Below are 12,220 nucleotides of genomic sequence, written 5' to 3' on the forward strand. Positions count from 1 at the left end.
AGAATCAGATTCATCCAGGGCTCCCAAAATTAAACCTGTAAACATGCGCTGCGATCGCCATGAAAAATTTTCCTTCGTATTCGTTTTACCAACGAATAAAATCCATGGCCCCCAACGAATTACTCGGGAAACCAATTCGTATACTTTTGGTGGGGCCCCAGACTGGCTTTATCTCGGGTTTCCACTGTTGCTAATTCTACAACAGAAAATAATGAGATTCATCCAGGGCCCCCAAAATTAAACCTGTAAACATGGGGCCCCCGATTTGGAAGCTTGTCGGTCATCCCCCGGTGCGAGTGCCATGAAAAATTTTCATTTGTATTCGTTTCACCAACGAATACAAATGCAAATCCAGGCCCACCGACGCAACTACCCGTGACCGAATCCGCAAATTTTATGGGGGCCCCCAGACTGGATATATCTTTTGCTTTCGCTATCGCAAATTTTTCAACGTTAAAGCAGCAAGAAAACAATGAGGTCCATCAAGGGCCCCTGGAAATGGAAACGTTTAACTTATACGTGCAATCCCCCCCGGGTACCCCGACCCTGTGTGTTGGGAGCACTGATGTTGTATGTATATTATACATATACACACCTCTCGGCATGACCTCCCCCCCCCCCCACAAGGGCAGGGCTGACAGCGGCCACAACGATTCTTATCACTTTTTGATTTTTTACACTATAAATTAACTACAGAGAGGCCCCCTGAAAAGCTGGTTTGGGGGCTCGCCATCTAAATTACAGCCTAAGGGCTCTGCTGTAGGATGTAGGAGCCTCTCGGTACATGCACATAACATGGTCCCGATGGGTCAAATGGGTCCCGATATATGCTAGAGTTAAATGAAAACTTGACCCAAAATCGTAACCGACTTCCGTAACACAAAAACGTAACAGATTTCCGTCCCCCATTTCCGTAACATAAAATCGTCACTAATTTCGGTTGCATAGAAACAGGTCCTTTTCGAGTTTGTGATTTTATATTATCGAGTAGATATATTCAAATCTTAGAATGAATTTCGAGCGTTTATTGTCACCAAGAATACAAGAAAAAGAGCTCGGCTCGTTTTATTTGGTTTCAAATGATATTGTTAGCAATATTGAAATGTTCTCATTAGCTATCGTTTGCATTCTAAATGTTGCCTGAAACAAATCCACTTATCCAATGTGTCAGGAAATCCGAAAGGTTAGGTTACCACTTTACGATATGATTAAGTTTCATCGTGTTCCGTGTACGGGAAACGTAGTATAATATAAGTATATCCAATCTATCCGTATTTGTTAATTACACTTTAAATTAGTTCTTCGTTTGAAGTAAGAGAAATTATTTTTTAAAAAACTGTGTGTGTGTGTGTGTGTGTGTGTGTGTGTGTGTGTGTGTGTGTGTGTGTGTGTGTGTGTGTGTGTGTGTGTGTAAAAAATTTCTTCAGCAGCAAAAACGGCAATATGAACAGTAGAATCCAACGTTCCATGTATAGTCATTCCATATATATTTCTATGCCCCCTCCTAATTTTTTTTTCAAGAAAAAATTTTTTCAAAAAAATTTCTTTTCACGAACGCATATAAAAATCCCACACAAATTCAAATAGTAAAATAGTTTCCCCCCCCCCGTATTTTTCTTTCTACGTTTTTCATTAGAATGTGTGGTATTTTTATTGCTGTTTTTTTAAACATCCACTTGATTCGAGAGTGCAAATGCTTGCGGCGCACACACACACACACACCCATCCATCCATCCGTCCGATCCTCGAATTAAGATCACCTCAACGTACTTGACATACAAGAATAAGTCCTTTCTCTCTCTCTCTTGCTTTCCCTAAAATTTCCACAAGAAGTATTTCGCACTAAAGTACACTCGACAGCTTTTCGCGATTATGTGATCTTTTCTTTCCTGCATTTATATTTTCCTGAGTTATTTTTTTTATTTTCCCCCCTTTCCTCTCGTTACCTTCATATGACTTATAATTCAATACGGTGAGGGTGGGTGACATAATTTTTGGTATACTTGTAGGATATAATGTATCTGGGTTTGAAACACTCAGTTATTAATATTACATTATTCCAACGAGAAAATGTTTTCGTGATGATCAAGCTTCAAAATGGTCACTGTTGAAGAACTAGAAAAACTCAAAAATAATTCACTACGTCATGTCGCTCAATCACGAACGACCTTCGCGGCGACTTCGCGTAAGGCGAACAGAACATGAACCGATGCAACTTGTGATTCCATCGTGGATGAAATCGAAAATGTTCATCCCGTTGCTGTTAAACGATTCGACCCGGGCACGTCCATCCTCCAAATACTTTTTCAAGTTCTCTGGCAACGGCTAGGTTTATGTGATCTTTCCTGAGTCCGGCGATAACCTGTACGCCAACTGGCAGTCCATTCTTGTCGAGGCCGACGGGGCAATTCGTCGAGGGCAGTCCCAAGATATTGAACGGTGCCACGTAACCACAGTTCTGTGCTCTGACAGCATTAGCGTAATGAAAAGCTGCCTGTTCCGGCAGCGTCGGCATGATGAAAACGCAGTCGTCTTGTAACAAATCTTGGAAGTCCGCTTCCATTTGGCGCCTAATTTTCAGGAAAGGCACGGCTTCGGATTTGCGTTTCGGTCCGGCGAATTTTTCCATCAGTACAGTGACTATGACTGGTAGCGTGTGCGGCGATAGTCCGAAGAACCAGGCGAGAAGCTCTTTGAAAATGTTCGTGTTGTTGTTTTCTCCAAAAACTCGCAATTCTATTTTGGCTACGTTGGCAACGGTGGCAGACATTGCGTACGCCCACACCTTGAATCCGTGTTTCAGTCCTCGGACGTCAACCTTTTGCGGTGGGACGTCACATTTCCGGCGAAAATGTTCCACAACCTGAAATTCATAGAAGCATTTAAATATGAATACTTAAAATAAGTATCATATATTTTATCTTATCATAATTATCTTAATCATGAGAAAATTTAAAAAATACTGCGCTGAAATGTTTTCTTCCCCGTCGACGATGCGATGTCTTATGACAGCATCTCGTTATTTCGATGTGTAAAGACATTTGGCATCTCAACCTTTTCCATTCATTTTCCGATTTAATCTGCTATTTTTATACATGTATATTTTCTAATACTACTTTTATCCGCTCATTTACCTCTTACACATTCCTTTTGCGCAATTTCTAACGAATCGATACATTCCAGAATATGTGTTCTGAATGTATGTGTAAGCCCTAACGTACTTGTGTTTTCAGAATTGTGCTTGTTTCGTATTCTGCTGGTGCTGCTATCTATCTGTCATATTTAAAATTAAAGATTGTAAATGCTTGAATTTTTCATGATGTGCAAGAATGGTGTTGTTGGTCTGCTTGCTCTTTGGGAGAGACTTTTTCACATGGGAGATCGGCTCGCTTTCACTCCCCGAAGTTGGAAAACCACAGAAAACCAACTTCACCCAACCACCACTGTGCCGCCACCGGAGTTTGAACCTGGATCCCCACGTTGAGAATCCAGCATGGTGCGCACATGACCACACAGCGGCTATTTTTATATTCTGGATACACTGCCTAGCAGAAAAATAACGTTTGGAAAAAGTTCAAAATCTGTATTTAGATAGACCTAGGCGTAAACTGGTATCCGGCCCGAAGACCCCCCCCCCAGGGCCGTACGCAGGATAGACTTTTGGAGGAGGCACAAAAAGCATTGGAGTCACAAAAATTTTCTGTCCCAGAAATTTTATGTTGCCATTCAGTTAAATTAACAGAAATTAGTTAATAGAGCATATAAAGGGTATTTTCTTTCGATATTTTAATTTTTTTGGTGCAGTATTAATTTTTTTCTAATATTTTGGTGGCTTGTGGGGGGGATACAGGCCTCTGAGCACCTCTCCACCACGTATGCCTCTTCCCCAATATATTTCAGCCTCTTAATAGTGCCAATAACTTCACGCCTGTGTATAGACAGATAACAAAGAATGGAACGAATTATTCTATTTCAACGGATATTAACCAATAAGACATATACACAAGCCATCGATGAGATGTTGCGGTCTCTTTTCGGGCAAAACATCCCTAAACACGTCGTTACATTGAACTGATGAGGGTCCGAAACCTGTGGTATCGTACACCATACATTGTTGGTGTGACCCGCAGCTCGTCTTCTTTTTGTGGAGGAGGGAAATATTCTACCGATGCCTTATGTTCCACAAACGCTTGGCATTCGTGGGACGTTCATTTCGGCACTTCTCGCAACTCCACTTTGACGCAAACGTTTGCTTCATTATGGTATGGTATTTTCTCTGTCTTACAATGTATTTTGAATTGACATTCTCTTAACGTATTTAGAAGAATTCTTCCTCGTAAAGAATGCGTGAATGCGCACGCAATCACTCACATATTCATCGCCCTTTCAGGCAATTGTAAATTGATTGCAATTTTGCAATTTGAGGGGGGAGGGGGATAACATCGTTGAAAAATTCTTACTTGATCTGCAATGATGATTTCTGCTACATTTCGTTGAAATCGGTAGATAATTTTGAAATACGTACTCTGTTTAGTGCTTCTTTTACTGGGGGTGCCACTGGCAAAGTGAAGTTTCCGTTCCCATCGTTTTCCATGTAATAAACTTTCAGAGACTTTATTTGAACCTGTTGATGATTAAATGTAAATTAATCAACATTTTTAATGCTTTTCGATGCGTGTGTTTGATACACGCTGACATAAATGTATAAGGCTTAGCTTTCATTTTCTGCGTCAAGGGAAGAAAATGCCGGGCTAAAAGGCAGTGGACGAAATTATTTGTGTGACACAGCTCTTCAACCTGGAATCCTCTTACCCACTGTCTCGAAATATTGTTTTTCCTCCTTTATCACGAACGGATAAAAAAATCGAATCAATTATAACTTGCCTCTTTCTGTAGTTCCAAGTAAGTGACGTTGGGTCCGGCCATAACCTCTAGCATCGGTTTCAAGTCTGACGCGTACCGGCACATGGGACCAGTTCCGATATATGCCTGCAATACAGGCTCTGTAGGAGGGTAATGACCACGGTTCGGCACCACAACTGTAAAAAATTGAATCACAAAAACATGTCAAATCGCAGTCAAAATCAACGAAACCAAAGATGCACAAACGATTCAGTATGTGTGTTTATTATGAATACTCGTCTGGCCCCCCCCTCCACCACTAATACATGAATGAATAATCTCTACTACTGAATCATCGTACATTGTCCCACAATGTGGTACAGTGGTAAGTACTCCAGTTCACTATGTGCTACAGAGTACAAATTTACAAGCCATCCACACATGCACATATATTCCGAAAACAATAGAAAACAATGCGGGGGGAGGTCAAATGGTTCACACTCAAACAATCAAAAAATAAAAACACAGCAGCAAGGATTATAAGCTTTATCAAGAAGACTGCATAAAAAAATCAAAAAATCTGAAGATGAACTTAACTGAAGATCTCCTTATGCAGAAGATCAATTTGTTGAGTATTATTTACAAATGGACAAAACTTATTTGGGGTTTTTAACCAATCGAAGACGACGCGGGTTTTCAGAATCGGAAACACGCGTGGACTATGTTCACACCCTTACGGCAAATGATGTGAAAAGGGTGGAATTTCAACTTGCCATTAGAAATAATTTACGCCATCCATTTTTTCAAGAAAAAAAGGTTTAGGTATATATAGGAAATGCCTCCCTCTTTTTTTCAACAGATACCTTGCCTTGTCTCCGGAAAAGAAAAATAAGGAAAAAGCATTATCACTTGAAAGTTCGTCAACTTCTGGCAAGACAATGGCAAAAAACATCAGGCAAAGCTGTAAAGGAAAGGAACCTGCTCCGAAAAAATGGAAATCGGTAAAACGGAAGTTTTTCCTCTTCATAATATGAAGAACCTCCACATGTATCAACTAACAACAACGACAGCAGTTGTGGCCAATAAGATAATGATGCCCAATGTTAAATTTGTGGAGGACTTTACTCAAACGATTTCATGGAGAAAAACATGGTTAAAATGTTTGATGTGTAACAAATGGTCCCACGAAAAATGCGATAAGAGAAAAGTAAAGAAAACAAAACGTTGTTTGCGTAAAATGCTCCTAAGTTTTTATGTTGTATTTAGGAAAAGCGTTAAAAGGGTACGTTAATTATATTTCTAAAAGTAAAAAAAAAATTATCTTGTATTACTTTTGATGTTTTGTTGTGTCTTAATTTTCACGTTTAATAAAGAAAGTATATTCGCAACGTAAATCAAACTTTATTTGAACCCATTTTAGACGTAAGCGATTTTAGGAACACTTTTTTTAATATAGGAAAAATTTCCAAAAAAATTTTCTTTGGGTGTGTGAAAATGATCTCTGCTAGAGTTTTAGACAATAGAATAGAACAATTTTTTATACAAATTGCACATGAATTAGTTCTCTAATTAAAATAATGGCTTAAATGGATGATATTTGGGCCCCTGCCCTATGTGTTTATATGTATATGTTTATATATACAGGGTGATTAAAAACTCCACTTACAAACTTTTAGGGGAGGTAGAAAACACAAAAACAAAACAGAAGCACGCAGGAATGTATGACCGGAAACCCCAACCTAATCAGCTTGAGGATAAACCAAGATGCAGAAATGACAATCCAATAATGGGTGGAAAAACTCTTTATTCAGCGATACTTTACACGGGGATATATACAGTATATACCGTATATACTCGTGTATAAGCCGAGTTTTTTGTGTGGAAAAATTCATTCCTCAAGTGACGGGGGGGGGGGGGTCGGCTTATACTCTCGGGTCAGTTTTTGATGAGAAAATATCGATCCCACACAATCAGTAGTCATTTTTGTGGCAGTGTTCGGGAAACCGGCATTATTGGTAGGGGATATGTTCAAACCCCCGAAAATGTCAAAGACGAGGCAACGAAATCGAAAACATCATTGATACCAGGTGGGCTAACGTCGATTGTAAAGCCTTATGTAAGCATCAACAAGCCTTTCAAAGACTATTTGAGGAATTAGTGGATCGAATGGATGAGTTCCGATGATGAAGAAACTACAAAAAGTGGTGCCTTGAAGAAACCCGACATTAGCCTCGTGTGCCAATGGGTACATGAGGCGTGGAATTCTGTCTCCACCGAAATTATCATCCGATCCTTCAAAAAGTGTTGCATCAGCAATGCGACGGACGGAACTAAAGAGGATATCCTCTTTGAAAGTGACAATGGCCATGACAGCGTACCCATCATAGGGGCGATGCCGCACCCTCTATGATGATCTGATGGATTACGATGAGCTTGGAAACTCAGAAGAAACGGTTCAAAAAGTTAGAATCGTTTTCTGTTGTAAATTTCCGTAAGCTATTCATTTTGCATGGAAATGTAAGAAATTTTTTTTCTCTGAAATGCACGGATTTTTTGGGGTCGGCTTATACACAGGTTTTCAATTTATTGCGGTTTTGGTGGTCCTGAAGTACGGGGGTCGGTTTATATACGAGTCGGCTTATACACGAGTATATACGGTATTTCGCAAGTACTCAAAGTTTTTACCATCTACAGTTATGCACGCTTCACAACGCCGACGCATTGATTGTCGAATACCTTCAAAAATATCCGGATTTTCATGGACGTTTGCAGCTGCGACAGTGATTCTTGGGACGAGGTCGGTGCGCCCTCAAACGTGCATAACCGTGGATGGTAAAAACTTTGAGCACTTGCTGTGGAACTTAACGTGTACACGTACTGTCCTCGTGTAACGTATCGCTAAATAAAGATTTTTTTCCACCCATTATTGGCTTTTCATTTCTGCATCTTGGTTTATCCTCCAGCTGATCAGGTTTCCATTCATACATTCCTGCATGATTCTGTTTTGTTTTTGTGTTTCTACCTCTCCTAAAAGTTTGTACGTTGAGTTTTAAATCACCCTGTAAATGGTATATACAATGCTCAAAACAATTAGGGGAGCACATGGTTTTAACAAAATTACGCAAAGATGTATACCAATAAGTAACATAAAATGAATCGTCCATAATTTAAAGCCTAGCAGGAAACGTAAGAAGAAAACTTCATATGCAAATCAAAGTTCATGACGTCAAAAACCAGAAAAAGGAGATAAGGGCAGAAATCGGGATGTTGCAGAAACGTCTGTTTTACTGCCGTAACTGTGAAATTCGATTGCGCAGTATTTTTTTTTTTTTTTGAGACAAGGTGACTTGAGGATGTCTCAACAACGTGATTTACCGGAATCCATGGCATGGCGTGTTATAGGCAGACTGGAATCCGGGCAAACACAACGTAGTGTCGCGGACGCTGTTGGAGTCGCCAGAAGTGTTGGTGCAAGGCTGTGGAATCTATTCCAAGAAACAGGAAATGTTAGACGTCGACCAGGGCAAGGTCGGCCACGCGCCACTACAGCAACTGATGACCGGTATATACGGTTAACAGCCCGTCGAAACAGAACAAAGAATGCTACGCAGCTGCAAAGAAGGTGGGTCTTGGCAACAGGACGAAGGGTGTCCAGCCAAACAGTACGTAATCGGCTTCATGAGGGAGGGCTCTATGCACGTAGGCCAATGGTCTGCATTCCGTTGACCCCACGCCACCATGCGGCCCGAAGAAGATGGGCTGCTGAACATCGAGATTGGGAGCAACATGATTGGAGCCAAGTGCTGTTTACAGACGAGTCCCGATTCAGTCTGGAATGTGACACCCGACGTGTTCTGGTATGGAGGGACAGGGGCACTCCAAATAACCCCGCATTCGTTCGTGAAAGGTCACAATACAGACGAGCTGGTTGGATGGTATGGGATGGAATCAGCATAGCCGGACGTACGGACCTGCATATCATTCGGAATGGCACTTTGACGGCCCGAAGGTATGCAGACGAGATACTGCGACCTCATGTCATCCCTTACGCTGGAGCCATTGGAGATTCCTTTGTTTTCCAGGATGATAATGCCCGACCGCATAGAGCTCGTCTGGTGGAGAACATGCTTGAAGCTGAAACAATACAGCGTATGGAATGGCCAGCGTGCTCTCCTGACCTGAATCCAATCGAGCATGTTTTTGGGACATGCTCGGACGACGCATTGCTGCGGGACCAAGGCCGCCTGTTACTGTCCGAGACTTGCAGATTGCACTTCTTCAGGAGTGGAACAGTAATCCCCAAAGTCTGATCGATAACCTCATCGCATCCATGGCAAACGCATCCCTGGTGTTCAGCAGTCTTAGCTGTTCGAGGAGACCACACGCCCTATTAAAACTCATGCACCATGTCTAAACAGTGCTTTTTTTTATCGTTTACATGTAACCAAATTGTTGCCCTAAATCATCTTTTCATGTTTTTTTCCATATTTTCAAAGAATTAAAGCTTAATTCCAAATTTTTGTACGTCTTTTTTCTGTATCGCGCATTGATACGCGTGTACTATCCATTGTATGCCAATACGTGGCTGTCTCGCACGGTTTTCTTCACTTTTTTGAGCAGTGTATAATGTTTATATATGTCTACAGTAATTCGTGGGTCCCCCTTCGAAGCCTGCTGGCGACGTTCGTGTGCACCTGCTAATGTAACCTCAACTTTGTGTCTTCTTGCCCACTGGTGGTGTTTCGGTGTTCAGTGCTCCGGACGTCACATCGCTCTTCCACCATGGCCCAGACTCTCTGGGTGACGAGTTTAATCCCCTATGGAGGACAAAGCGGGGGTCATGGTCGGTTTCGAGTCCCCGGGATGCAAGTTCGTTACTATGACAACTCCACAACGGCAAATCTGGTGATAGATAGAGTATGATTCTTTTGGTCGATTGTTTGATTGTTTTTGTGGCACCATGGTCACCTTCTGCACACGAGGGCTAATTAGACCGGGACATAATTTATTGCCGATTCCGAACGGCAGCAATCTTTTTCTGTGGTCATGTTGTCTCACCGTGCGTCAGGAAAGTTTCTGACAAGGACGAATCGGATATGGAACTCGCGACACCTCTAAACATCGTTTGGTACTTTAAGAGAATACCAGAGTGATGAGAGATCTCATCGCTCTCGGCTATCATGCTTTTCTCGTGTCCTTCTGCTATATATATCTCGCGATAGATAGCACGTGGTTCACGTGGTCCTTCTGCTATGTACATCTCGCAACAGATTACTGTCTTCATGTCCCCTTCCGCTACATTTACCTTTTGCGATAGTGTGTAGTTCCCGTGGTCGTGACATGACATGACATGACACTTTATTTTACGTCCTTTATACCTACAAATGCTTTCCCGTGGTCCTTTAGAGACCCATTCCATCTCGAGATAGAATGTGGTGCTCGTGGTCCTTCTGCTATGCATATTTCTTGATAGAGTATGGTTCCCGACATCGTTCTGCTACATAAATCTCGTGATAGATAGTGTTCTCGTGGTCCTTCTGCTCTCTTTGTACATCTCACGATAGATACCCCTCTGCTATATACATCTTGAGATAGATAGAGTGGGGTTCTCGTGGTCTCATTCTGCTTTGTACATCTCGCTATAGAGTACTGTTCTCACGCCCCTTCTGCTGTAATTACATCTCGCAGTAGAGTGTGGTTCTCGGGGTCGTTCTGCCATGTACATCTCGCGATAGATAGAGTATGGTTCCCGTGGTCCTATTCTTCGTTTCGTATTCGCCCTGTGCTCCATTCAGTCGTATGAAGGTATTACAAAAACCGTTCTTCCATTAAATCACCGATATCTTCGCGAGCACCAAGCAATCCTCGGCAGAACACAGTTTGAGAATCCCGGTTATACAATAAGATTTTTGTTTTGTTTGTTGTATCCTTGTATATAAATATCATGAGTGTAAGATAACAGATGAGATGGCATGTCCCCCCCCCCCCCACTTGCTCTTAAAATATGCCTAAACTAGCTATAATACCCAGCGCTGCCCAGGATTTCTTCAATTACTAGGAGGACTGGAAAAGGGACAAAACATTGTGTGTAAAGGAATAAACTATTACATATGTTTGTACTGGCAGAAATGACAAACCATGGTAAAGGCATATTCACGTCATAAATGCGTTGTTAGGGAGCCTGGTAACCAAAGTAAATATTCCGAAATGTTCCAAAACCATTTGCTGCCCGACGGTTTATCGCCCATTTCGGACATTTGTCCTGCTCTGACGAACTGTTAAAGTAACTTGTTCGATCCGGGTTCTGTTTCGCATGTATGCAAAATTTGGCAGGTTTGTACAAAGAACACAATTACAATTATATATATATAGATCAATGTACATATATTCTTAACGAAACTCCGAAACTTTTCTCCAACTCCCAACCCCATCTCGTCTGTTATCACCACAAAATCTGGAAATCGCGACAAGTACCCTGTGGGGTTTGCCGTCAAGTAAAAACCTGACAGATGGCAGCACGGATGCTGGCAGAAGGAGAAAGTCTTTCTGTGAGGACACGATATATCTGTCGACACCACTAATCTACGAACGTTGAGAGTTGTTCGTCTTCAACCGTTGAGTTCGCCACGTGCCATCGACGGCGTCGCATTTCTCTTTCTGTGTAAATATGTTTTAATAAATAATTGTATTCATTCCCGTACCGCTCTCGCCTTAGTGGTGACCCTAGGACTCGAAACACGTACCATCGACATCAATGGAAATGGCATTGAGGCCAGGACTTGTGGACAATTTGTGAAGCCAATTCACGCGGGAACTCACATCGTGCGTCACCTTCGTCCAAGGATTTACGCCGACAGCTTGGATATTTACGACAATCGCATGCCGTGAATACTTTCGCTTCTGAAGATCACAGCGATAATCACTTAAGTCCCAATTTCGTCCTTTTCGGGAGAGCCGTCAGAACCATGTATATAGGAACTGTAAATTTCCGTTCTATATAAAGTCGAGGTCCTCGCACATATCATTTTATTACGAAATTGTGTATATTGTATCGTACAATATGTCTGTCACTAACGCCGAGGGTGCCACTGCTCAAATCGATCGTATAGGCTTAAAAATGCCACCTTTTTGGCACCAGAACATCGCATTATGGTTTTCCCATGTCGAGGCGTCGTTTCTTTTATCGGGTATCACGAGAGACGAAACTAAATATGCCGCGCTCATCGCCTCAATCGACGCAGATACTTTATCTCACGTTTCTGATTTCGTTTTCCAACCTCCGGAAACAAATATGAGGCATTGAAACGAAGATTAATCGCAGAATTTGCTGATTCGGAAGCCACACGAATACGTAAACCTTTGGGGGACCTACAATTGG

The 12,220-nt window shown here is 41.8% G+C and overlaps 1 protein-coding gene across 2 annotated transcripts in view; it reads right to left on the minus strand.

Annotated features, from left to right (window-relative positions):
* Positions 1–1,011: 1,011 nt before the first annotated feature.
* The window catches only part of LOC149076622 (fatty-acid amide hydrolase 2-A-like), a 39,903-nt gene continuing 28,694 nt past the window's right edge, over positions 1,012–12,220 (minus strand). Inside the window, exons 5-7 of one of the 2 annotated variants that reach the window (XM_089244239.1) lie at positions 4,885–5,039; positions 4,526–4,624; positions 1,012–2,863 (exon numbers count right to left, since the gene is read on the minus strand). In XM_089244239.1, the coding sequence (XP_089100365.1) occupies positions 2,264–2,863; positions 4,526–4,624; positions 4,885–5,039 (854 nt within the window). In that variant the 3' untranslated portion in view covers positions 1,012–2,263. The remainder of the gene's footprint in view (positions 2,864–4,525; positions 4,625–4,884; positions 5,040–12,220) is intronic. The other variant, XM_089244240.1, reaches the window with a different exon arrangement.

Source organism: Pholcus phalangioides, unplaced genomic scaffold (assembly GCF_987345545.1).
Source record: "Pholcus phalangioides strain wild (caught in Gottingen) unplaced genomic scaffold, Ppha-v1.0 ptg000015l_1, whole genome shotgun sequence".
In the NCBI taxonomy this organism is placed as follows: Eukaryota; Metazoa; Arthropoda; class Arachnida; order Araneae; family Pholcidae; genus Pholcus; species Pholcus phalangioides.